This window comes from Leopardus geoffroyi, chromosome A3 (genome assembly GCF_018350155.1).
Source record: "Leopardus geoffroyi isolate Oge1 chromosome A3, O.geoffroyi_Oge1_pat1.0, whole genome shotgun sequence".
Lineage (NCBI taxonomy): Eukaryota > Metazoa > Chordata > Mammalia > Carnivora > Felidae > Leopardus > Leopardus geoffroyi.
This window is the reverse complement of record NC_059336.1, coordinates 50,306,124-50,329,331: the sequence shown is the minus strand read 5'-3', so window position 1 is coordinate 50,329,331 and position 23,208 is coordinate 50,306,124. Positions and strand designations below refer to the sequence as shown.

The 23,208-nt window shown below is 46.9% G+C and overlaps 1 protein-coding gene across 11 annotated transcripts in view; it reads left to right on the top strand.

The window, feature by feature from the left end:
• NINL (ninein like) overlaps positions 1-23,208 on the top strand; it is a 195,443-nt gene that overhangs the window by 131,623 nt on the left and 40,612 nt on the right. For 6 of the 11 annotated variants that reach the window (XM_045443705.1, XM_045443710.1, XM_045443702.1 and 3 more), the window contains 7 exons: positions 340-348; positions 8,023-8,152; positions 10,929-11,038; positions 12,008-12,336; positions 12,631-12,669; positions 14,166-15,332; positions 23,090-23,194. In XM_045443705.1, coding sequence (XP_045299661.1) covers positions 340-348; positions 8,023-8,152; positions 10,929-11,038; positions 12,008-12,336; positions 12,631-12,669; positions 14,166-15,332; positions 23,090-23,194 — 1,889 coding nt within the window. The remainder of the gene's footprint in view (positions 1-339; positions 349-8,022; positions 8,153-10,928; positions 11,039-12,007; positions 12,337-12,630; positions 12,670-14,165; positions 15,333-23,089; positions 23,195-23,208) is intronic. The other 5 variants (XM_045443706.1, XM_045443703.1, XM_045443709.1 and 2 more) reach the window with 3 other exon arrangements.

Genomic DNA, 23,208 nt, shown 5'->3' with positions numbered 1-23,208 from the left:
ATGCTGAGCCCCCCACAGGCTGGCCAAGGCTGATAGACTGGCACCAGTTTTGAAGCCCCCCTCAGTGTTTCCAGGCACCATGCAGGTAGCCAAACCTACCAAGGGCCATCCATTAGTTAGAGACACCGCAGAGCAAGGCAGAGGTGGTGAACAATAGGTCAGTGGTGCTGAAACGTATCACACCCCTGTTACACTCTTAAAATGATCCAGGACCCCAACAGATAAAACATTATTGTTTGTTATTAAGGGTCTATGATCAATTCACTTCTTAATGATCTCCCTCCAAATTAAAGTCAGAATTGACTTTGTTTCTGCTATACATTGCTTTGGCAACACCAGAGGATAAAGGTGAGCCCATGCTGTTCTGGAGTGTGACGTGACCCACTGTTTCCTGCCCTGTGCTCTTTTCCTCTGCTCCAAACCCCGATGCCAGGGTACCCTCCTGAAATCCTGTGTTTGTCAGCTGTGTCACCCTCCCCTCCTGAACCTCCTGCTGTCATGTGTTAGGGTCTGTTGTGCAGGTGGGATTGCAGTCACATGTGTTTCCTCGCTCCCTTTAAGCTTGTTGCCTGGACTTAGAGCCTGTAACTAATCATCAGTTAACACGTTACTTTAGTCCACTGAATCTTTCAAACACCCATAAATCCATCTTTCTTTCATGGGACTCTGTTACTAATTTCACTTTTGGTTCTTAAAATTTGACTTCTTGAAACATCAGAAATATTGAACGTATTAGTGTTAATCTATTCAGATATTTGCTTTTTCCATTTTTAAAAATATTTTTGATTGTTTCACAGTAACATTTAGAGCATTAAGAAAACTTTTCATTGGAAAATAATTTCTAATACATGAAGTTACAAAAGTGAAAACAGTGGCAGGGACACCTGGATACCTTTTGCCCATATTCACCTGTTGTTTACATTTTACTCCATGTGCTCGTTGCACGTTTGCTCACTTGTGTGCTGTGTATGGATGTGAATATGTATACACAGTTATTTTCTGAACATCTCAGGGTGAGTGCATCACGGGGCCACTCCACCCATCTACGCTCAGTACACATTTCCGAAGAACAGGCTTAGTCCTGCTTCCTTGCAGTGGTGTGCATGTGCACAGAGTTGATTGTTCAGTGTTCAGGAGTTTTGCCAGCTTCTTGCTAAACCTTTGATAGCTTGAAATCAGCTCTTGTGAGAGTTATTTACACCACAGAAATGTGCAAAAGCCAGAAATCTGGGCTTTTCTTCCGGAAGACCCAGCTTCCCATTCCACCTAACTGTGACACACTTATTAACTTCATGATTCCCACAGATACAATACCTTAACCTGCTGGTTGTATTTCAGTTTTGTTAGTTAACCTACAGGATCCATTGTAGGGTCAGATGTTGCCTTTAGTTGTCTGTGTAAGGTCCTTCAGTCTGAAACATTATGTCTTAGGCTGTTCGGGCTGCTACGACAAAAACGTCATAGATGGGGAAATTATAAACCAGATTTAGTTCCCACAGTTCTGGAGGTGGTGTTACTGAACTCAAGTGGGCCTGCTCCTTTAGTGAGATGCAGACAGAGACTACGCCAGTGGAGCTGCCTCACAAGCTTGCTTTATTTGTAGGAATAGGGAGATAATGGGGAGTAATTAAAACAGCCAAACAAGGGAAAGCAGCAGGCTCCTTTTACTGGGGCTTGGGATCAATATTCAGAGAGGGATTTTCACATTATAATGAGGCTGAGGTAACTGTCCATCACTTTTTTTTTTAAATATAATTTATTGACAAATTGGTTGCCATACAACACCCAGTGCTCATCCCAACAAGTGCCCTCCTCCATGCGCATCACACACTTTCCCCTCTCTCCCACCCCCCATCAACCCTCAGTTTGTTCTCAGTATACAAGAGTCTCTTATGGTTTGCCTCCCACCCTCTCTGTAACTTTTATTTTCCCTTTCCCCTCCCCCATGGTCTTCTGTTAAGTTTCTCAAGATGCACTTATGAGTGAAAACATGGTATCTATCTTTCTCTGACTGACTTATTTCACTTTGCATGATATCTTCTAGTTCCATCCATGTTGCTGCAAATGGCCAGATTTCATTCTTTCTCATTGCCAAGTAGTATTCCATTGTATATATAAACCACATCTTCTTTATCCATTTGTCAGTTGATGGACATTTAGGCTCTTTCCATAATTTGGCTATTGTTGAAAGTGCTGCTGTCTGCACTCTGGCCTCCTCAAGTTTTGTTTTTTGTTTTTGTTTTTGTTTTCGTTTTTTTTTTTTTTCTGATTGATTGATTGACTGATTGTGAGGATGAGCCTGGGAAGGGCAGAGAGGGAGAGACAGAATCCCAACCAGGCTCTACACTGTTAGTGCTGAGCCCGACATGGGACTTGATCTCATAAACCATGAGTTCATGACCTGAGCTGAAATCAAGTGGGATACGTAACTGACTGGGCCACCCAGGCACCCCAGTGTTTCTTTTTCTAGCAGTTTGTTAGTTTGTTTGTAAAATTTTTTTAAAGTTCATTTTGAGAGAGATGGAGACCTCAGGCGCCAGTGGGAGGGAGAGGGGCAGAAAGAGAAGGAGGCAGAGAATTCCAAGCAGGCTCTGTGCTGTCAGCCAGCACAGAGCCCGATGCGGGCTTGAACCCACAAAACTGTGAGATCATGACCTGAGCCGAAAACAAGAGTCAGACACTCAGTCAGTTAAGCATCTGACTTCGGCTCAGGTCATGATTGCACAGTTTGTGAGTTTGAGCCCCGCATGTGGGGCTCTGTGCTGACAGCTTGGAGCCTGGAGCCTGCTTCAGATTCTGTGTCTCCCTCTCTCTCTCTCTGTCTCTCTCTCTCAAAAATAAGCATTAAAAAAATAAAAAATAAAATAAAGTAAAATAAAATAAAATAAAATAAAAGGTGAGATTGACAGCTAGGCAGAAGCCTCTAGGAATTTAGTTCCTAAAAAGTAAGACAGGCAGAAGCTTCTACTAGAAATTCCCTTAGCTCGGAGTCAGGCTTGTGGTTTGGTATTGGGTGAGAGCTCTCTTCCTGGTACAGATGGAAAGGCTGCCTCCAAGGGATTTCTCTGGGATCTCGAACAACAGGGCACTAATCCCTCATGACCCAAGGGTTCTAGTAGACCTCATGATCCTATCACCTCCCAAAGTCCCGGCCTCCAAAACCATCATCTTGGGTGTTAAATCCTAACAGTCTCCAGCACATTCCCACAGCCTTTTCTTTGTCTCTGACATGGATATTTTTAAAGAGAGATTTTTAAACATTCTTATTTCGTGTTGTTCTGATATTTCTTTTGTATTAAATTAAGATTATGTGTTCTCAGCCAGACAGCATAGGTGATGTTAAGGTGTTGCCTAATTTCCCCATTGTATAGTTACTGGTTTTTTTTCTCCCATGCAACTAATAAGCAATCAGTAGGGAGACACTTAAAAACGACATAAACATCCTGTTCTTCATCAAAATTTTCCCTGGATTTAATATCCAATTGGATAGTATCCAGTCTTTACCATGATGGCTGCAAAATAATGATTTCCCAAGCCCAGCACCCATTCTGCATCTATCAGTTGGCCCTTGGTGTTCTCCTATAAGCCATAGGCGTCCTGTTCCTCTGCTCTTTGCTACTGGAGGGTCACTGCCTCTGGCTAATGGTGTTTTATTTTTAATTTTTTATGTTTTATTTTATATTAGAGAGACAGCACGAGCAGGAGAGGGGCAGGGAGATGGAGACAGAATTCAAAGCAGGCTCCAAGCTGTCAGCACAGAGCCTGATGCGGGGCTCGAACTCATGAGCAGTGAGATCATAACCTGAGCCGAAGTTGGGACACTTAACAAACTAAGCCACCCAGGAGCCCCCCTGGCTAATGGTGTTTTTAGAGTCAGTCTCCAGAGGTAGAGGCAACTTTCAACCTTCCCCGCGGTATGTCACCCAACCTTTCCAAAGTCACTGCTCTGCGTTTCCCTGTACTTTGTAACCAGGATATTTGTTAGCAGTGAGACTGTGCTTTCCCTTGTTGCCAAATCCTCTCCCTATTTAACTGTCATTTTAGCTTTTTGTTATGTCTTTCTCAATCTTAATTTTGTTGGCGAGGCTGCCTTTGATTAAAGGGGAGTGTGAATGTTAATCAGTGTTCTCTGTGATTTCATGTTTCTGCTGTTGCTTTGGGTGGACACTATAATGGAGGAGTGTGTCCTTGGTCAGACACCCCAAATGCAGATTTTCCCTTCCCTCATTTCCACACTGTTACAGATGGAATGCTTGTGTTTCCTCAAATTCTTATGTTGTAGCTTGTGCTCCCAGTGTGACAATGTTAGGAGGTAGGGCCTTTGGGGACGATTAGGTCATGAGGGTGGAGCCCAGTGAAAGGTATTAGTGATTTGTATAAGGGACCCCAGAGAACTCCCCCATCTGTTCCACCATGGGACAGGAAAAGACCACCAACTACCAACAAGGAAGCCCTCACCAGACACTATATCTGTCAGCACCTTGATCATGGACTTCTAGTCTCAGAACTATGAGAACTAAATTTCTGTTACTTATGAACCCTGTCTGTGGAAATTTGTTATAGAAGCCCGAATGGATTGAGACACACAACAACCCCTAACAGATGTCCCCACCATTGCCCATCTTAGGTGGTTCTTTATCTGACCCCCTCCTTTCCCCCACTTATATATATGCATACTCAGGCCCAGCTTGTAGTCCCAGCCAACCTGCTGGCACCATCTTCCTCTCTGGCACTTTCCAGTGCTGCTGTTGAAATCCCACCCTCCCCTTGGACCCTTCATGCTGCCGTATCAGGGCAATGGCCTTGTTGCCTTTCCTGGCTGGTGCAATAACGCCCTATAACTGTCTTTGGCACCCATAGGCACACCCAGTAAATGTGAGTCCCTGTGAAAATAAACAGGCACCTGGTTCCCTAGCCCCACCAGACACCCACTGTATAGAGCTGAAGCCCATGGCTGGTGCCTAGGATGGCACATGTCACCCTCATCAGTTAGAACTGAGCACATTCCCTGCTCTGTCTTGAGAGCAAAGAAGTCTATGGCTAGCATAGCACCTAAGAGAACCTGTTTTCTGGCACTGCTGAATTTATGGGATGTGTGTATATTCTCAGAATACTCAATACAAGGTACACATGTAATTTTAAGTTTTTCTGTAGGCATACTGAAACATATAAAAAGAAATAATTTTAGTAACATTAGTCCATTATATCCACACAATTATCATTTCAACATATAATCAATATAAGCAATTTTTTAAGTTTATTTATTTTGACAGAGACAGAGCACAAGTGGGGGGAGGGGCAGAGAGAGGGGGAGAGGAGAGAATCCCAAGCAGGCTCCACAGTCACTGCAGAGCAAGATGTGGAGCTTGAACTCATGAAACTGTGATATCATGACCTGAGCCAAAATCAAGAGTTGGACACTTAACCGACAGAGCCACCTAGCTGCCCCAATATAAGCAAATTTTTAATGAGATATTTTACATCCTGTTTTTGGAATCCAGTCTTTGAAATTCAGTGTAGATTTTAGGCTACAGCCATGTTGCTTCAGACTGACCATACCTGAGCTGCTTGGTGGCCTGTGTGGTGAGCACTGCCATCTTAGATATGCCAAAGCTAGAGCAGCAGTGATCACAGGCTGTGTCAGCAACCAGGCTGTGTACATGCTCTGCTCTGCAGACTTGCCCCAAAGCTCTAACTTGCTAGCCCTGCCCTTTTCCCCCCAGAGTTGCTCTTTCCGTCGGGAAACTCTTATATTTGCCCAGGAGCTTCTGAATGAGGTACAATGACCCTTTGTGAAGGGTCTTACAGCATCTATGCAGAGCCTGTCCCTTCTCCTGCTGCCTAGAATTGCCAATAAGAGGATTCTTTTCCAGGGGAGATGCAGTTACAGACCAGGCGATGGCCGATAAGACCAGTTTTATGAAGATTAGGTTTATTCAGTGAGAGCTGCTTGGAGAGGAAACTCAAATAGCATTCAAAAACCAGAGAGGAACAAAACTAAAAGGCAACCAACAGAATGGGAAAAGATATTTGCGAATGACATATAGGACAAAGGGCTAGTATCCAAAATCTATAAAGAGTTCACCAAACTCCACACCTGAAAAAGAAATAATCCAGTGAAAAAATGGGCAGAAAACATGAATAGACACTTCTCTAAAGAAGACATCCAGATGGCCAACAGGCACAGGAAAAGATGCTCAACGTCGCTCCTCATCAGGGAAATACAAATCAAAACCACACTCAGATATCACCTCATGCCAGTCAGAGTGGCTAAAATGAACAAATCAGGAGACTACAGATGCTCGTGAGGATGTGGAGAAGCAGGAACCCTCTTGCACTGTTGGTGGGAATGCAAACTGGTGCAGCCGCTCTGGAAAACAGTATGGAGGTTCCTCAAAAAATTAAAACTAGATCTACCCTATGACCCAGCAATAGCACTGCTAGGAATTACCCAAGAGATACAGGAGTGCTGACGCATAGGGGCACTTGTACCCCAGTGTTTATAGCAGCACTCTCAACAATAGCCAAATTATGGAAAGATCCTAAATGTCCATCAACTGATGAATGGATAAAGAAGTTGTGGTTTATATACACAATGGAATACTACATGGCAATGAGAAAGAATGAAATATGGCCTTTTGTAGCAACATGGATGGAACTGGAGGGTGTTATGCTAAATGAAATAAGTCATACAGGGAAAGACAGATACCATGTTTTCACTCCTATGTGGATTCTGAGAAACTTAACAGAAGACTATGGGGGAGGGGAAGGGGAAAAAAAAAAGAGAGGTTAGAGAGGGAGGGAGCCAAAGCATAAGAGACTGTTAAAAACTGAGAACAAACTGAGGGTTGATGGGGGGTGGGAGGTGGGGGAGGGTGGGTGATGGGTATTGAGGAGGGCACCTGTTGGGATGAGCACTGGGCGTTGTATGGAAACCAATTTGACAATAAATTTCATATTAAAAAAATAAAATAAAAATAAAATAAAACAAAATTAAATTAAATTAAAATTTTTAAAAAAAGACAAGACAGAGAGGGATGTGTGGAGCCTTGTGAGAGGTATGCCATGGGCTGGACCCTGAATCCTCTCCATGTGGCCTTGGATGCACTTTTGGGAGTGTCCCAAAAGAAGAAGATGGCTGAAAGCTGCATCCTTGGAAGACATAGCATCACTTGTGCTATCCTCCAGGTTAGTCAGTCACAGGCCCACCGGGGTTCCAGGGAAGAAGGACTTAGATCCAGAGTCACGAGTGGATGTGGTAACACATGCAGCTGTGGGACCATCTAGGAAGGCAGCTATAAACTCTACCCTTTCTAGCCCTTTAAAAGTCAGATGACAGGGTGTGCTTGTTGAGATGTGTTTCATTCAAGTGTGGACAAAATTATGCTGGTTATAAATGAGACCCTTCCTCTGAAGCTTTCATGACCCCTCCTCCTCAAATCCCCTCACATCCACCTATGTGCATGCTCACCCACCATCCTTTCTGTTTGACACAGTCATTTTTCTTTGTGGCCCTTGGTCTGAAACACCTGGTATCCTCTTTTCTCAGTAGCTGTAGAAAGAACCCTTGGAAATTCAACAACAGGAAAGGAAAGAATCCCAGGACACATCCCAGACAGTGCTGTCTCACACCCATGTCACAACATCATTATGGTCTTAAACCACTAGAGTTTCAAATATTAATGGTTCTCTGTATTTTCTACATTCCTCCTCAATTTCCACTTCAGTCTTTTTTTTTTTTTCTTAGCCCCTCCCGTGTATCCAGTGGTTGAAAGTGGTGCAGAGCATAAGAAAGTCAGGAAGTGGCTCTGAAAGTGGTGCAGAGCATAAGAAAGTCAGGAAGAGCTTTTGTTAGGCTTACCTGTCATTAGGAAGCTAGAATACAGTTTAAGTGTTGTGTGCTGGAAGTCAGGGCCTGACACCTGGCTGCTCCCTGGGCGGGCCAGCTCCATACTGCCGTGCTCCTCACCACTCCTCAGGTGGCCATATTGGCTGCAGGGGGTGTCTGGCTCTGCTCTGTAGGACCTGCAGGACCACAACGACGAGCTGCAAACTGCACTGGAAGGCCTGCGGGCACAGCTGCCTCCGAGTTGGCGTGGCCGTCCCCATGCACAGCCAGAGGAACGGCTGCTCTCTGGACATGGCCCAACAGGTAGGAGCCCAGTCCTGGGAGGTAAGGGATTGTGTGCTCCTGCTGTGGGAGAGCAGAGGCTGGTGGCAATGGATATCTGTCTGCCCCCACTGCATGAGCTGCCCCCTGATCCAGGGGCACTCTATAGGAGGGGGGGCCAGCTCCACAGCATGTCAGGCTTCCAGAGGGTCATGAGCCCCTTTGGACCAGCACATTTGGGAGAATGGCCTATAACCCAAGGCCAGGGACAGTATCCAGAGCCTCAAGGGAAGAAGAGGGTGAAGGTTTTACCATTTAGGTAGAGATGGTGAAGTTATGATGACCTTGTAGTTACCTCAGGACAGGCATGACCTAGTAAGCCCCTTGGGTCGTGGGGAGGATCCATAGAGATGTCCCAGGGTGATCGTTCAGCATGGTTGGACACAGTCATTTAGGGAAGGGAAGGGAGGAGAGGAGAGGCTGGGGGTCATACAGAGCATGAGGTCTGGTCTTAGGTCTGTAACAGCTCTCAGGGAAAGTGCTAGATTGTGTGAAATGCATCAGGGACTTCCGATATTCAGAGGCCTCACATGGACCATGGCAGAATAGGGCTGATGTTTACTGCCTGGAATGTGTGGAAAGGGTCAAGGTGGGGTGGGGCCTTGGTACCTTGGTACCCATGCACAGAGCTGATGCTGAAGGTGTCACTTGAAAAAGATCAAGTCTTCCTGCTCCCCAACTCTTCAGCCTGTGAGGTTTGGGACAAGCTCCAAACACCAGGAGACCTCAGTGCCCTGTGTTTAACTTGTTGCCTCCTACTAGAGACCAGAATGGGTGGGGTGGGGGTTCAGATGCCCCAGCTGTCCCTGAGGTTTCCGTGGTTCCTCTGGAGGACAGGGTGGGTTTGGCTGGTTGCCGCCTTTCCTTACAGTTGTGTGCAGTAGGCAGCATGCAAGTTCACATGGTGCCCATGGCTCCATGCATGCTGCTGCTGGTAGGAGTACACAAGGGGACCGCCAGGACTTCCCTACCTCTGGCCACTTGGCTGCCTCCACTGACCGCGTATCAAGGCAGAGTCAGCCCCTCAGAGAGCATCTTGTTCTCATCTGCAATCCTGAGAGCACTCAGAGCTACCATATTGTCCTAAAGCTGTTTACTTCATAAAACAGAAAAAAAGTTTGTACCTAAGAGAGCCAACATGGGACCCTCCAAGGGGAACTGAGTGGGGCTTTCTGTGCATGTGGGTCCAGCTTCCTCGCCCCTTTAGGCCTTCTTTAGTGGAGTCTAATGGCTCCAAGTCCATGACTTGTAGTCTACAGCCCTCAGCTGGGAGGTGTTGGGGTATGGCCAGCACACTGGACATTATCACATCCTCAGGTAAGTGTTACATGTGGCTAGGTGGGCAGCCTGATCACAAGGAGGAACTTGTCCCTGGAAAGGAGCCCGGGATACACAGAGCATGGAACCTTTGTCAAGAGCCACCAACTTGTAACCCAGGGAGCAGCAAAGCTAGTGTCCTGTACCTTGGGTGGCCCTTGTCCAGAAGACCTTGGGTTTTGTCACTGAAAGGCAGCCTCTGGCTTTATGTCATCACTGATCTGCCCCCCAAAGCCCTTTCTCTTTCCCTTTGCCCCCCCCCCACCCCCCGCATCTGATCACAGTTTCCATCAGTCCCTTCAAAGGAGGGGGGGGTTCTGTCTGCTGCCACAGGGGAGTCTTGGGGGAAGGGCTGTGTGGATCACGGTGGCTGTCCCATTAGTGCTTCCAGCTGGAGCCACTCCAGCCTGGTGTTCCTTCACCCAGGCCTGCTCAGCCAAAACCATGTGGCAGCTCTGGCTGTCAAGGGAGAGGCTGCTTTCTTTCCTAAGGTGCTTGTCCTGACTTCTCTCAACCACATGGCTCTCAGTCTGTCACTTGTTTTCATGGAAAATAGTTAAGGGGTGTGTCATTTCCCTTCACTTTCCCAGCCCCAGACCAACACAGATGAAACCTGAGCAGTAGCCAAAATCCACATTCTCAGTCAACTCTGTGGTGTGCCTCTCAACACACACAGCATTGGGAATGCCTGGTGCCCCAGGGGGTGCTGGTGGTGCTTGTGGTTCTATGGGTGCCTCACAAAATGAGCTGCAAGGACATCTGACATTGTTGGTCTGTGAGAAAAGTCATCTGGAACAAGCAGTCGCTTATGTCCTCTTTCCTGTGATCTGTCAGAAGCTTTGCTCCATGAGTATTTACCATGCCTAATGTATTTGTTGAAACTCCATATTATTATCATATAAAAGAAAGTAACATAGAGTCTCCAAGAAAACGGAGGAGCTAAGATAAAAAGATTGAAGAAATAGGCTCATAATGCCTCATCATAAAGCGTTGACTGCTCCAGAAGTTAGTCTGTGCCTTGTCTGTCTTCCCAGTTCCTCAGGGTACCTGGCATCATCCGGGAACAGAATTCAGGGGGTAGTAAAAGTACCATGTATGCCATCTTTTAGGGAATCCAAGGGCCTGATGGTTCGTGCAGGGAGCCTCCTTGTTATATCTTTGAGGAACGAGTGTTAGGTCAAAGAGACCTGATTTCTGAAGAGCTCCTACTTTGAGAGCTCAAGATAACATTGCTTGTGGAAACCTTCGAGGGTCAGCTGTCTCCACCAGCACTGCGTTCCTTTTGCGGAAGGTGCCCATGGAAGGTTGTGCTTGGTGGGGGGCATGGTGGAGGAAGGCTGGGCTGAATACTCAGTGCTGTCCAGATGTCAGATTGGAAGGCTAGGAATAGACCCATGGCATCCTTGGCAGGTCATAAATGGAAATGTCTTCTCGTTTGCAGGCATCACTTCATTTGTGGGTGATTGCATTCCAGTGAGTTTAGAAACCGAGATAATGATGGAGCAGGTGAAGGAACACTACCAAGACCTCAAGATCCAGCTGGAGACCAAGGTCAGGGGGAGTGAGGATGGCCACAGGGACACAGAGATGCTTCCTGCTGCATGCTAGAAAGCTTCGCTTGGCAGTGCACGTTTCCGCATGCACACGTGTGCCCTAGACTCTGGGCCCCATAGTAAGCCTGCTACAGGGGACAAAAGATTATGGGGAAACATTTTAAAATAAAATGTACATTCTGCCTCACACCCTCTTTGGAAGTAGGCAAGAGATAAGGAAAGACCAATTAAGGGAGGGAATGAGGTTATGTGTACCCGAATTCACAAGGGTTGCACAAGGCCAGACCTCCCTGCTCACTCTGCTGAAGGGGAAGAACACCTCCTGGCTGTATTCTAAGCAGAAACAACCCTGGGATTGCCCCTTGTGGGGTACTCTGTGACCTTGTGGCCAGGACGCTGGCTGAGTCTGTCTTCTTAGATAAACTTCTCTCCTGCTCCGTTAGCAGATTGTAGTGGGTTTTGTTAAGGGACAGGATCCATGACTTGTTTTCATGATTTGTTGTCAGAGTTAAGAGTAGCAACAAGGTGGGATTACATGTCTTGCGCTTGTGCCCTGGGCTCCCTGGATGCATTTGCTGGAAACTCCTGCCTCAAGGATGTTCAGAGTCACCTGCTGGTCTCATGAAGGTTCCCCAGTTCTCTTAGTTGTTTCACTCTCTGCCCTCCTTGGAGGCCTGACCAAGCACCTGGTCTGGTATGGTCCCAGCCTCTGTTCCCCACCTGCTGGACCTGCCCCCTGGGGCCCTTGTGAAGGTTATGCAAGACAACAGAAGCCCACAGCCACACTGCACCCTGGGGGAGGCTTGACTGTCGTTAGCATAGCTGTTACCCTCACAAGCCTGTGCACTTTGTCGGGTCTCGGCCACCAGTTCTTTGGATGTTGTGCCTGGAAGTCCATTGTTTCACGTTGTAAGGTAAGTCATTCTCAGGACCTCTTTATCTTTGCTGCTCACATTTCTCTTCTCAGGTAAATTCCTATGAAAGGGAAATGGAGGTGATGAGAAGGGACTTTGCAAAGGAGAGGGAGGAAATGCAGCAGGCCTTCAGGCTTGAGGTCCGTGTGTTGGAGTGCAGGAGGGCCGACCTGGAGGTGCTGCTCATGAAGTCTCAGGAGCTCATCCAAGGCCTGCAGGACCAGCTCCAGCAGGCTTCCCACAGCCCCTTGACAGAGAGGGCAGTGTTGGGACAGTGCTGTGCACAGGCGCTATCTAGCCCAGCCCAGCGGCTGGCCCAGGAACAGGACCCACTGAAGCAGGAGCAGCGCCAGAGGCATCGGAAGGAGCTTCAGCGAGTCAGGTTGGGTGCCGTGTCCTTTCAGGATCTCACATCTAGGGTTTCTTGCCAAGAACCCAAATTTGAAATTGCATTAGGCAAACTGCTCAGAATCACAGTGCCTGCTAACATGGTGCTTTTTCTCAGGACAGGTGGGTGAGCGTTGAAAGAATAGGATCATAAGGATTGTTCCTTTGCATTAAAAATGTGTTAACTAGAGTAGAGGAGTTAAAATTCCTTGTAGAATTCTGCCTTAGACTCGCTGATAGCAAAGGTTCTTAAATGTTCTTCATTTAATATCTCATTCTAATTTTCCAGGATGTTGTATTATATAACACATGAGGAGATGGATAAAAGGTATAAAAGCCCTAAAACCATGGGAAAGATGAGTAATTTGGGTTAGTGAGGTTCTTGAAAAGGTAAAAATATATGAGCAAAGAGGAGGAAAGTTTTATTTGGAAAACGAATATGGCATTTTGTATCCAACGGTATCATAGTTATGTGAAAAATACCCATATGTCCATATGGGTCTGACCTAATAGGGTGAATGACTAGTTATTTCAGCCATGGTGCTGGTTAGTCAGCCCCTCTGTGACTTGTGGGGAGTCTTGGACCCGCCCAGCTCAGGCGGGGATGACCATGCCCATACGTTGACCCAGGGCTGATCTGACTACTCACAGTGGAGTGGCCCACCGTACTTCCGCTCCTCATGGAGAGGCTGTGTAGGGCTCAGTGGAGTTCCAGTGGTGGAGCTGAGTACACATGGCATCAGTCACCCCCTGATTGCAGGATGTTTGCCACCTGTATATGGAAACGCGCCCTCCAATCTGGGTGGGGTACACTTTCCCCTTCTTTGGCTTGATGATTGGGGGTAGCTCAAATACAGGAGATGTGCTGTGAAAGACCAGACTGCCCTCCAAGTCTGTGGGTGTTCCCTCCTCCTTGCACTCCAGATGACACAGTGGAGGGGCCCCAGGCCCTTAAGGCCTGACAGGAACTGTCCCTCTCCTAGAGGACCATAAAGGTCATTTTTAAGCCATGTACTTCTTCTGAGCTTTAAGTTATTTTCTCTTAAACCCCAGAGCTGTGTGATAAGGGTCTTGACCCAAGTCCTTCTAGACCCCACCAGCAACAGGGGGGGTCGGTGCAGGGTAGCCCCTCCCACCATCCTGCGCTGTCCATCTGGAGGACCTTCTTGCTCATGGCCCCTCCTCAGGCTGGAGCTGGAGCCACATACAACCATATGTCCTGTCCTCAGGCCAGCACCGGCCAGGAGCAGAGAACACGCCCTTAGTGCCCCCACCTCAGCTGGGACCCCATTCTCCTGGGGCTGTCTTGGTTCCAGCAACTTACCAAATCTTCAAGGGTAGTTTTGACTGTGGGCAAGATTCACACGGCTCACTAAAGCTTTAGACCACTAAAGTTCTATCCTTAGAACTTCCTGTGATAGGGGACACATCCTGTGTCTGCTCTGTTCATGATGGCAGCTATGAGCCACATGTGGTTACTGAGTCCTGGACGTGTGGCCTGCATGACTCAGGTACTGAATTTTATCCTATTTAATTATGATCAACTTACACTAAAAGTCATCTGTGTGAGTGGCTTCATGTCAGCTTCTATATGTAGAACCCAACCCCACTGAAGAGATCCTCCAATAGACCCTCTAAGGAGGGTCCCAGGGCATGGATGGAGCCCTGGGGTGCATGGGAGATGAAGGGACAGAACAGGTCAGGCAAAGAGGAGGTTTGCAGTCAGGACAAGAAGAGCCTTTGAGGAGCCCTTTCCAACCCTGGGGGGAAGGGCTGGGCCTGGAGCTACACCCACAGTGCCTGTGACGTGCTCTGTTTCTGTAGGAAAGAGGCAGAAGTTGAGTTGAACCACAAGCTCTCAAGGACGGAAGCCCAGCAGACTGCCCACTGTAAGGACTTAGCGCTGCAGCCTCAGCAGGAGAAGGAAGAGCAGAAACACCTGCTGCAAGTCCATGAGGTGATAGAGCAGCATGATCTGGAGAAGGAGCGGAGGGAGGGCAAAGGGAAGGAGATCCTCCCACTCTGTGGAAGGCAGCAGCTAAAGCTGCAGGAGCTAACAGGTGAGGAGCAGATGCAACCGTGCAGGTCCTCTGCCCTGGAGAAGGAAAGACTGGAGCTTGCCTGTAGGAAGCAAATGGGAAGACTTATGCAGGAAGAAGACATGCTGCAGGCCTGCTTGAAGGATGGGCCAGCAGTGGCAGGTGGTGACCAAGAAGGTATGGGTGGCCCCATGCCCCTCTGTGCAGGCAGGAGGGAGCAGTCACTGGTGCGGCAGGAACCTGGTGCTGGGCATGGCCATGGGCAAGCCAGGCACAGGGATGTACCAGGCTGGTACTTGTGCCATATGGACCCCAGGCAGAGCCCAGCCCTAGACCCTGCCTTGGCCTGCAGAGGGTCCTTGGAGAACCTTGGCCTCAGAGAGGATGGTCAGGGTGTACTTGACCCTGAGGAGGTAGCTTCTGCCCCCCCAGGGAGGTGGTTACCGGTGCATCAACGTGGGGTGGACAAGAAAGCAGTCCTAGAGGAGCTGGTACCTCCTGCCATTGGCCCATCTGGTCTGAATCAGCCTGAAGCCCAGGAGCTGCTCTGGAAAACAGAGGGAGATGCCTCACCAGCTCAGCCCCCAACATTAGGGAGAGGAGAGACTGAGAGGCAGCCAGCCATTCTTGAGCAAGCTGGGAACCTGAGTGGGGGACTGGCCCCCATGGGGAGCCAAGGGCAGGCCTTGGAGGAACAGGCCTGGTATGGGAACAGCACCCTGGAGCAAGGGCTGCAGCACAGCAGTGACAAAGCCAAGGAGGGCACCTTGTTCTCCCACCTGCACCTTGCTGACCCCCAGGGAGCCAGGCAGGAACAGCTTGAGGTCCTGCGGGAGGAAGAGGCCAACATGGCTCTGGAGCAAGAGAAGGATGGCATGAAAACCAAACTGCTACAGCTGGAGTATGTCGTTTGGGCTCTTGAGAAAGAAGCAGATGCAAGAGAGAACAACAGGTTTGGTTTCTAAACATTCTTAGAATGCCTAGCTACACCTTCTAACCTTTACCACTGCCCCCCCCCCCCACCCACATGGGTTTCATGACAGCTGCTGATGGGGGTTATGTAACTCTTGTGCCTGTGCAGCGGTCATAAGCCCATCCCTGACCCTGGGCATCCCACAGGTCACCAGATAACCAACGAGTGGGCGGGGGCAGAGCTGGGTCATTCTGGGCAGCTAAGCTGACTGGTGTTCCCTGGTCTTCCTTAGGAAGTTCTTGCTGATCTCGCGAAAACAAAGACAGGCTGTGTTTAGAGCCCCACTTCAATTCTGGGTCACCTGAGCCCTCTTCCTGCTGACTTTGAGCAGGACCTACTACTTTGCCCCACCAGCACATGTGCCAGGCACTGTCCTTGAACTGCAAGTTCCTGTGCTTTCTAAGTAGAGCAACAGAGGAGGCCAGCAGCCATCCAGGCAGCCCTGGCACCTTCTGGGAGGCTGGGGTGGGGCGTGAGTGCTTAGGGGGTTTCAAGATGCTGCTGCAGTTGATTCCTCTCCAGGGGAAGCCTCAAGGTGGGATGGTGTCCTGGAGATGTTGGTCTGTGGGCAAAGTGCAGAGAGCACCCAGGTGTGCATCCAGGCCCTCCTCCTTCCCAGGATCCCCTGGGGGACTCAGGCTGACACATGTTCTTTCTTAGAAGCCTAGAATTCTAGAAACTAAGCTTTTCCAGATGCGGCAGCACATGGTCTTAGATGCTTTTCTGGCTCCTTAGGAGACTGATGGCTGCCCTGGGAGAGGTTATAGGTACTTGCATGCCAGGCATAGCCACGTGATATGGTCAGTGCTCTGTGTGAAGTGTCATTTAGTCCCATTAACCCCTACACAGCACACCTGTGAGGGGTCCACTTCCTGTGGAAATGGAGGCTCTGTCAAGTATTGTGTCACTTGTCCAAGGAGGTGACTTGGGTCTGTCTTGGAATGTGGTCACAGGTGTGTGGTGAGACCTGCATTCCAGCTCAGGCACCAGCTTCTGGATCTGGGTGACTATGGTGGGGTAGCTTCCTTGGAAAAAAAAAAAAAAAAAAGGAGAGTTGGGATTTATGTTAAACCAAACAGAATAAATGTCAGTGCACCACCCAGCTGACAAAAAATTATGAGCATAGCTATAAGTCCCTAGGCACCATTGCTAAGCCTCCTCTCTCCTCCCAGAGATAGCTGTCCTGAAGGGGCTGTTTATCAGTTTATAGACATTGCTTGATGTGCAGCCTCTTAGGTGGGTCTCTGAGCCGTGTAGCACCTTGTTTGTGGTGGCCTGACTTCTAAATTTCCTTATCCATCAAGTTGCCATGGTGCCATGTCTCCAGTGGGCCACAGGGCACAAAATGAGTGCAGAACATGCACTTACTATCCCAACTTCTCCATAGCAAGCCCCCCACAGGGGCTGGTCTCCGGCCCTATGGACACACTGTGGGGACCTGTTCTGTGCATGAGTCCATGGTAGGCTCCAAGCACACCCAGGGCCTTGGGCACAGAAGCAGCCAAGAGCCTTGAATCTCACTGTGCCGTTCCTCTCGGACACCTCCCCATGGACAGATGCGTGTGCCCACACCTGTGCTGTCCAGATTCCCCAGCCCAGTGCCAAGTGGTCTGCTGCTCACTGGCCTGAGTCAGAAGCCTGCCCTTGTCCTCTCTCTGCTCTTCCTGGTCTGCACTCCCCACCTGTTGACCCTATAACTGTAGTCACAGCTGTAGTCTCAGCAGGGTCTTTTGACAGTGTTTATGGGGCATCTTCTGTGTGGCAGCGCAGCTAGGGATTGCAGCAAAGAGCAGAACAGATATTTACAGCTTTCAGCCCATGAGGGAGGCACCATGCTTCCTGCGTGTCCAAGTGTCAGGAAGAAATGTGTTACCATGTTTCAAGGATGAGGAAACTTAGAGGCCATGCTGCTGAAACCATGTACATTTTCCAGGGACATGTGCACATATGCTGAAAGCCTAGGTGAATGTATAGAAATGACCAACCAAAATTCAAGCTGATAGTTTTCTGGCAGGTGGGGGGTCAGGTCTGGGAAGGCAGGGGAGGCGCTGGGGCAGAAGCAGGCTTGGCCCAGGTTAGAAGGCTTTGGGGAACGAGAAGATAACTGTGCAGAGGGGGGAATGTAGATGGGAGCCAGCTCTCGTGGGCAGGGGAAGGGTTTTCAGGGGGTAGGCTGCTGGGGCTCTGAGCCAGGCAGCTGTGGAAAGGTGCTCTCAGGTAGCCAGGAAGACTGAGAAGAGCATATTGCAGGGACTGTGGGGTGGGTATAAAGGCAATGCGGAGGCCGGCAGAGGGCAGGGGGAGGTGGATATTACAGCTGTCCAGGCAAGAGGTGACAGTGGCTGGGGACCAGAGTGATGGCATCAGAGGTGTAGGAAGTTGACTGGCAGGGGTGTGGAGGCCAAGTTGATCAGTTATAGGAGGATGGGATATACACAAGGTGTTGGAAATGGGTCACAGAGCAATCAGAGGACTCCCCAGAAATGCCACTGACCAAGAAGTGGGGAGGGCAGGATTCAGTTACACATGAGGAGCCTGTGGTGTCTTTCGCAGAGTGTGGTGGGTGGAGAATTGAGGAAGGATCCCACAGAGGAAGGGGAAACCAAGGGGCTGCATTTTTAGGGGAAGAATCCTGGAAGGAGAGAGGAACACCTGTCTCTGAAGCCCTTGAGAGGCCGGTTCACACAAAACCAGCCTGAAGGAATCTACCAGGCTCAGCAACATGCAGGTGCTTGCTGAGCTCATTGGCATCCCTCCAACCCCAATGCTGGGTCCCCAGTCCCAGCTCCTGCTCTGTGAGGGGAGGTCTGGCCCCAACACCAGCCAGGAGACCCTTGGCCACAATTCCCAGTGTATTGGCCTTGTGGCCACTTGTAAGTAAACACGTGCGACCACCTTCCAGACCCACAGCAGTTGTAGGCTCACAGGTTGGGCAGAACTCAGACTTACAGGATCTTGAAGGCCATGGTGAAGATTTGGGCCTTTATCATAAAAGAAAGTAAAGTGCAGAGAGATACACGACCAGATTTAGATTGTGAAAGAATTTCTGCCAGTATTTTAGAGAATAGCAGGAGTAACCTGAATATCCACAGGGTTAAATTTATCCACAGTCACCTCTCCTATTGCTATTTTGCTCTACACACACACAAATCTACACATACCCTTTTAAAATATTTTCTGAATCATTGGAGATAATTGCAGACATTATGACTCTTGACTGCTAAATGTTTCAACATGTTGTTCTGTAAGAACAAGGACATTCTCCTGCATATCCACAGGATCATTATCACATATGGGAAATTTAGCATGAATATGCTGCTATTTTTAATTTGCACTCTACATCCAGATTTCACCAGTTGTTTTGGTATGTTCTTTCTAGATTGTTCACTCACCCTATATCTAATCAAGGATCAGGCCATGCATTTAGTTAATCATATCTCTTTAATATCCTTTTTTAAAAAGTTTACTTAGAGAGAGAGAGAGAGCATGCATGCTCGAGCATGGGGCTTGATCCCATGAACTGTGAGATCATGACCTGAGCTGAAATCAAGAATTGGTTGCTCAACTGACTGAGCCACCCAGGTGCCCCATATCCTTTAATCTAAGAGTGTATCCATCTTTTTTTATTAATTTTTTTGTCAGTGGATGTTGACTTTTTTTTTTTATCATGGTAAAATATACCTAATGTAAAATCAACCATTTTAATTGCTTTTAAGTATATAATTTGGTGGCATCATGTATACACAATGTGCAGCCATCACCACTGACTACTTCCAAAACTTTTTCATCATTCCAAACAGAAACTCTGTACCTATTAAACAATAATTATTGCTAGTATTTTATGAGGATTTTAGCATCAATATTGGTAAAGGATATTGGTCTGTAGTTTTCCTGTACTGTCTTTATCTGGCTTTGATATCATAGTAATGCTGGCCCTGTGGAATGAATTAGGAAGTGTCCCCTCCTCCTCAAATTTTGGAAGAGTTTGAGAAGTATTAGCATTTTCTGCTTTAAATGTGTGGTAGAACTCACCAGGGAATCCTGGTAGCTACTGGGCATTTCTTTGTTACAAGTCGTTTGATTAACTAACTCAATCTCCTAACTAGTCGTAGGTCCAATTAGATTTTTTATTTCTTCATGAGTCAGTTTTGGTATATTGTGTGTTTCTAGGAATTTGGACATTGATGTTTTTGAAAAATCAAGACCAGGTGTTTTGCAGAATTCCTCCATTTGAATGCCTGATTTTCCCCTTGGTTAGATTCCTTCTTATATCTCATGCCTTCTTTATAGGATCTTTTTCTTTCTAATGTGTAGTCTTTAGAAGTTCCCTTAGTGAAACTCTGTTGGAGTAAATTCCCTCAGTTTCTGTTTATCTGAAAATGTCTCAAAATTTCCCTCTTTTTTGAAAGATAGTGTTCCTAGGAACACAAATCTAGATTTAAGGGCTGTTCTCTGCCCTTTGAACATATTCAGTATCTTCAAGATTCCACTGTTGACATTAAGTAGTCTACTCTGTTTAGTTATTGCTGTATATGTGTATTAATTTTCTATGGCTGCTGTAACAAATTACCACAAAGTTAGTGGCTTAAAACAACACAATTTATTATTTTATAGTTTTGGAGCTTAGAAGGAAATGGGTATGACTGGACCAAAATTAAGATGTTGGCAGGGTTGCCTTCCTGTAGTTATAGAAGATAATTGCTCTTCTTGCCTTTTCTAGCTTCTGTAGGCTGTTTGCATTCCTTGTTTTTGGCCCCCTTCCATCTCTAAAGACAGTGATGACTGGTCAGGTCTGCCTTACATCACATCATTCTGATACCCACTATCCTGCCCCTTCCCTCCACGTTTAAGGACCCTGTGATTACATTGGGCCCATCTGGAGGATTCAAGATTTATAGCTGTAGCTCATTCATATGGGTCATTGCTGTGGAGTGTTATGTGAATATACTACAATTTACTCATTCACTTGTTGATAGGCAATTTGAGTAGTGTTTAGTTTAGGTTTTGGTCATCACAAATAGTACTGCTAAGAAAGTTCTTGTCCATGTCTTTTGGAACATTTATGTTGGAGTGTACCTAAGAATGGAATTGTCAGGTGATAGGGCATAGGTGTGGTTTTCTTTCTACCTACTGTATTTAGAAAAGCATTGTGCCCATTGAATTTGTGTCTTATGAAAAACTTCCAGCCATTATTTATTTATTCTTTTTTTTAATATGAAATGTATTGTCAAATTGGTTTCCATACCACACCAAGTGCTCATCCCAACAGGTGCCCTCCTCAATACTCCTCACCCACCCCCACCCACCCCCCGTCAACCCTCAGTTTATTATTCTTTAAGTAGACTTCACATCCAGCATGGAGCTCATTGTGGGGTTTGAACTTATCCTGAGATCAAGACCTCAGCTGAGATCAAGAGTCAGACACAACCAACTGAGGCATCTAGGCGCCCCTTCCAGCCATTATTTTTAAAACATGGATTTTCCTCTTGCTCTACAATTAGATGTATGATGTTAGAGCTTTTCACTTTCCCTCCATTTCTTCCTTTCCATATCTTCTTTGCTTACTTGTCTCATTCTGGGTGCTTTTTTTCCCCATTTCTGTGTTCCAGATCAGTAATTCTTCCTTCAGCTCTATCTAAATCTGCCGTTTAACCCATTCAATGAGGTTTTAGTTTGACATTGCCTTTTTTTTTTCATTTCCAAAAATCCTATTTTGTCCTGTTTGGTCTGATCATTTTTGATAGTTTTTTGTTGCTTATTTATTTTTTTATTTCCATCTTTTATTTGCATAAACATTTTATAATATTTATCTCTAGTTTGTGTCTGGTAATTCCAATATCTGAGGTTCCTATGGGATCTAATTCTGTTGTTTTGCTTCTGCTGCCTCTCAGAGGCAGCTTTTTTCCATGTATGTTGTGGTGATCTTTGTAAGCTAATGTTTACATGATGTTAATCACTGGGAATCTCAGGAGCCATAGTAGGGTGCTTTCTGCAGAAAGGGTAGGTATTGCATTTGCTGAGAATTGAGAGCCTCCCAATCCAGGGCCACTTTAACCTCCTTTTAGGGCACTGGCTTAATGCAGGAGTCCATGCTGCTGATGGCAGTGCTGACATAGGCATTGGCCTCAGGGTAACTCTATCTTTGTGTTGCTTAATACTCAAAGCTGGGGTTTCAGCTTCCAGGTTTTTATTTTGTTAGAGGGCCCTTGGAGGTTTCCATTACCATCTGTGAAGACAATCACCCATTATATGATCAGCCTCACACTTCTCTAATTGCTTGGTGTGGTGAGGTGGATAGGATAGGACACCATCAGCTTATCTGAGGTCCAGGAAGCTTTAAGTGGGAACTGCCCCCCTCCCGCCCCCACCCCCCCACCCCCCCACCCCCCGCCATCTGCACTGAATCAATTTTTTTCCCATTCTGGAGTCAGAATGGTACTTTCCAAACACAGACCTCATTTGTTTCACTCCCCTGCTTAAAACCTTTTACTGCTTTAAAAATTCCAATGATTAACCTTTCCTTATTTTTCCCTTTAGTTTCTCATGAGATAAAATGAAGTCATATTTATGCTTATTAAGAAGACATTTATGCTTGGTATTATAAGCATATTACATAAAATGAACATGACAAGGTCACATGGCTTTGAGTATTTTTCGCTCAAAACAATTAGAAGCTAATGCCAGATAAGGACCAATGGGGGAAATAAATGTCAACCAGACCAGTATCTACTAAGAATAAATTTCTTTCTTTTTTTTTAAATGTTTATTTATGTTTTGAGAGAGAGAGAGAGAGAGAGAGAGAGAGAACAAGTGGGGTAGGAATAGAGAGAGAGGGAGACGCGCAATCCGAAGCAGACTCCAGGCTCCGAGCTGCCAGCACGGAGCCCAGTTTGGGGTTAGGACCCACAAACTGCGAGATCATGACCTGAGTTAAAACCAGACGCTCAACCGACTGAGCCACCCAGGCGCCCCTGAAGAATAAATTTCTTGTCCAGCAAATATGGGATTTAAGCTGTCTCTTTCATGATCTTTACTGGTAAATTGCTCATCTATCATTCGTCACTAGTGTTACATTAGTGGAGACCTCTAAGTTATAAGAGAGCAAAAGTGGCTCCAGGCAGACATGGTTCATGTGGTAACTGTTCATGCTTGCTTCTTTCCATTGAGGCCTCTACCTTGTGTCAGGTATGATGCCCACTAATGTGGACATCTTCCCAGTTTCTCCTCCCTAGTGTTGACCTCAGAGTGTACAATGAGGGGAGCTCTCACTAAAAAGGAAAATGTGTTTTGGTCTTCTGATTCCTTATGTTCCTGAGCTCTATGTCAGAGTTCCTTGGTGGGAGATGAATACCCTTTGCCGTAACCTGAGGACACACAGCCAGTGTTGTGCATTCATACCAACTGTGAGCATACTCCTATTGCAGTTAGTGGTTGTAAGATGCAGTAACAGATTACCTATAAACATAAACAGAACCAAGGTGCTGAATACATTAGTGAGTTGTTGATTGTGTGACTGTTTTAGAAGGTAAGAAAGCTTTATTTTCTGTAGCTTATTGCTTAGGAGATGCAAACCATAGCATGTTAGCTGTGCATAGAAAAAATAACAGTGTGCCCTGTGCCATCATCCAGGGATGATGCAAGATCACCATGACTTCAGCTGCAAGACCAGACTCATGTGGACTGCATGTGGCCAGCTCCTGGAGTCCCCAGCTTCTTTTTTTCAATTTTTCATGCAGAATCGAGTTGGATAGGCTTTCTGAAGAAAACACATTGTTGAAAAATGACCTGGGAAGGATTCAGCAAGAGCTTGAAGCTGCAGAAAAGACAAATGAGGCACAGAGGTAAGGGACCTGGC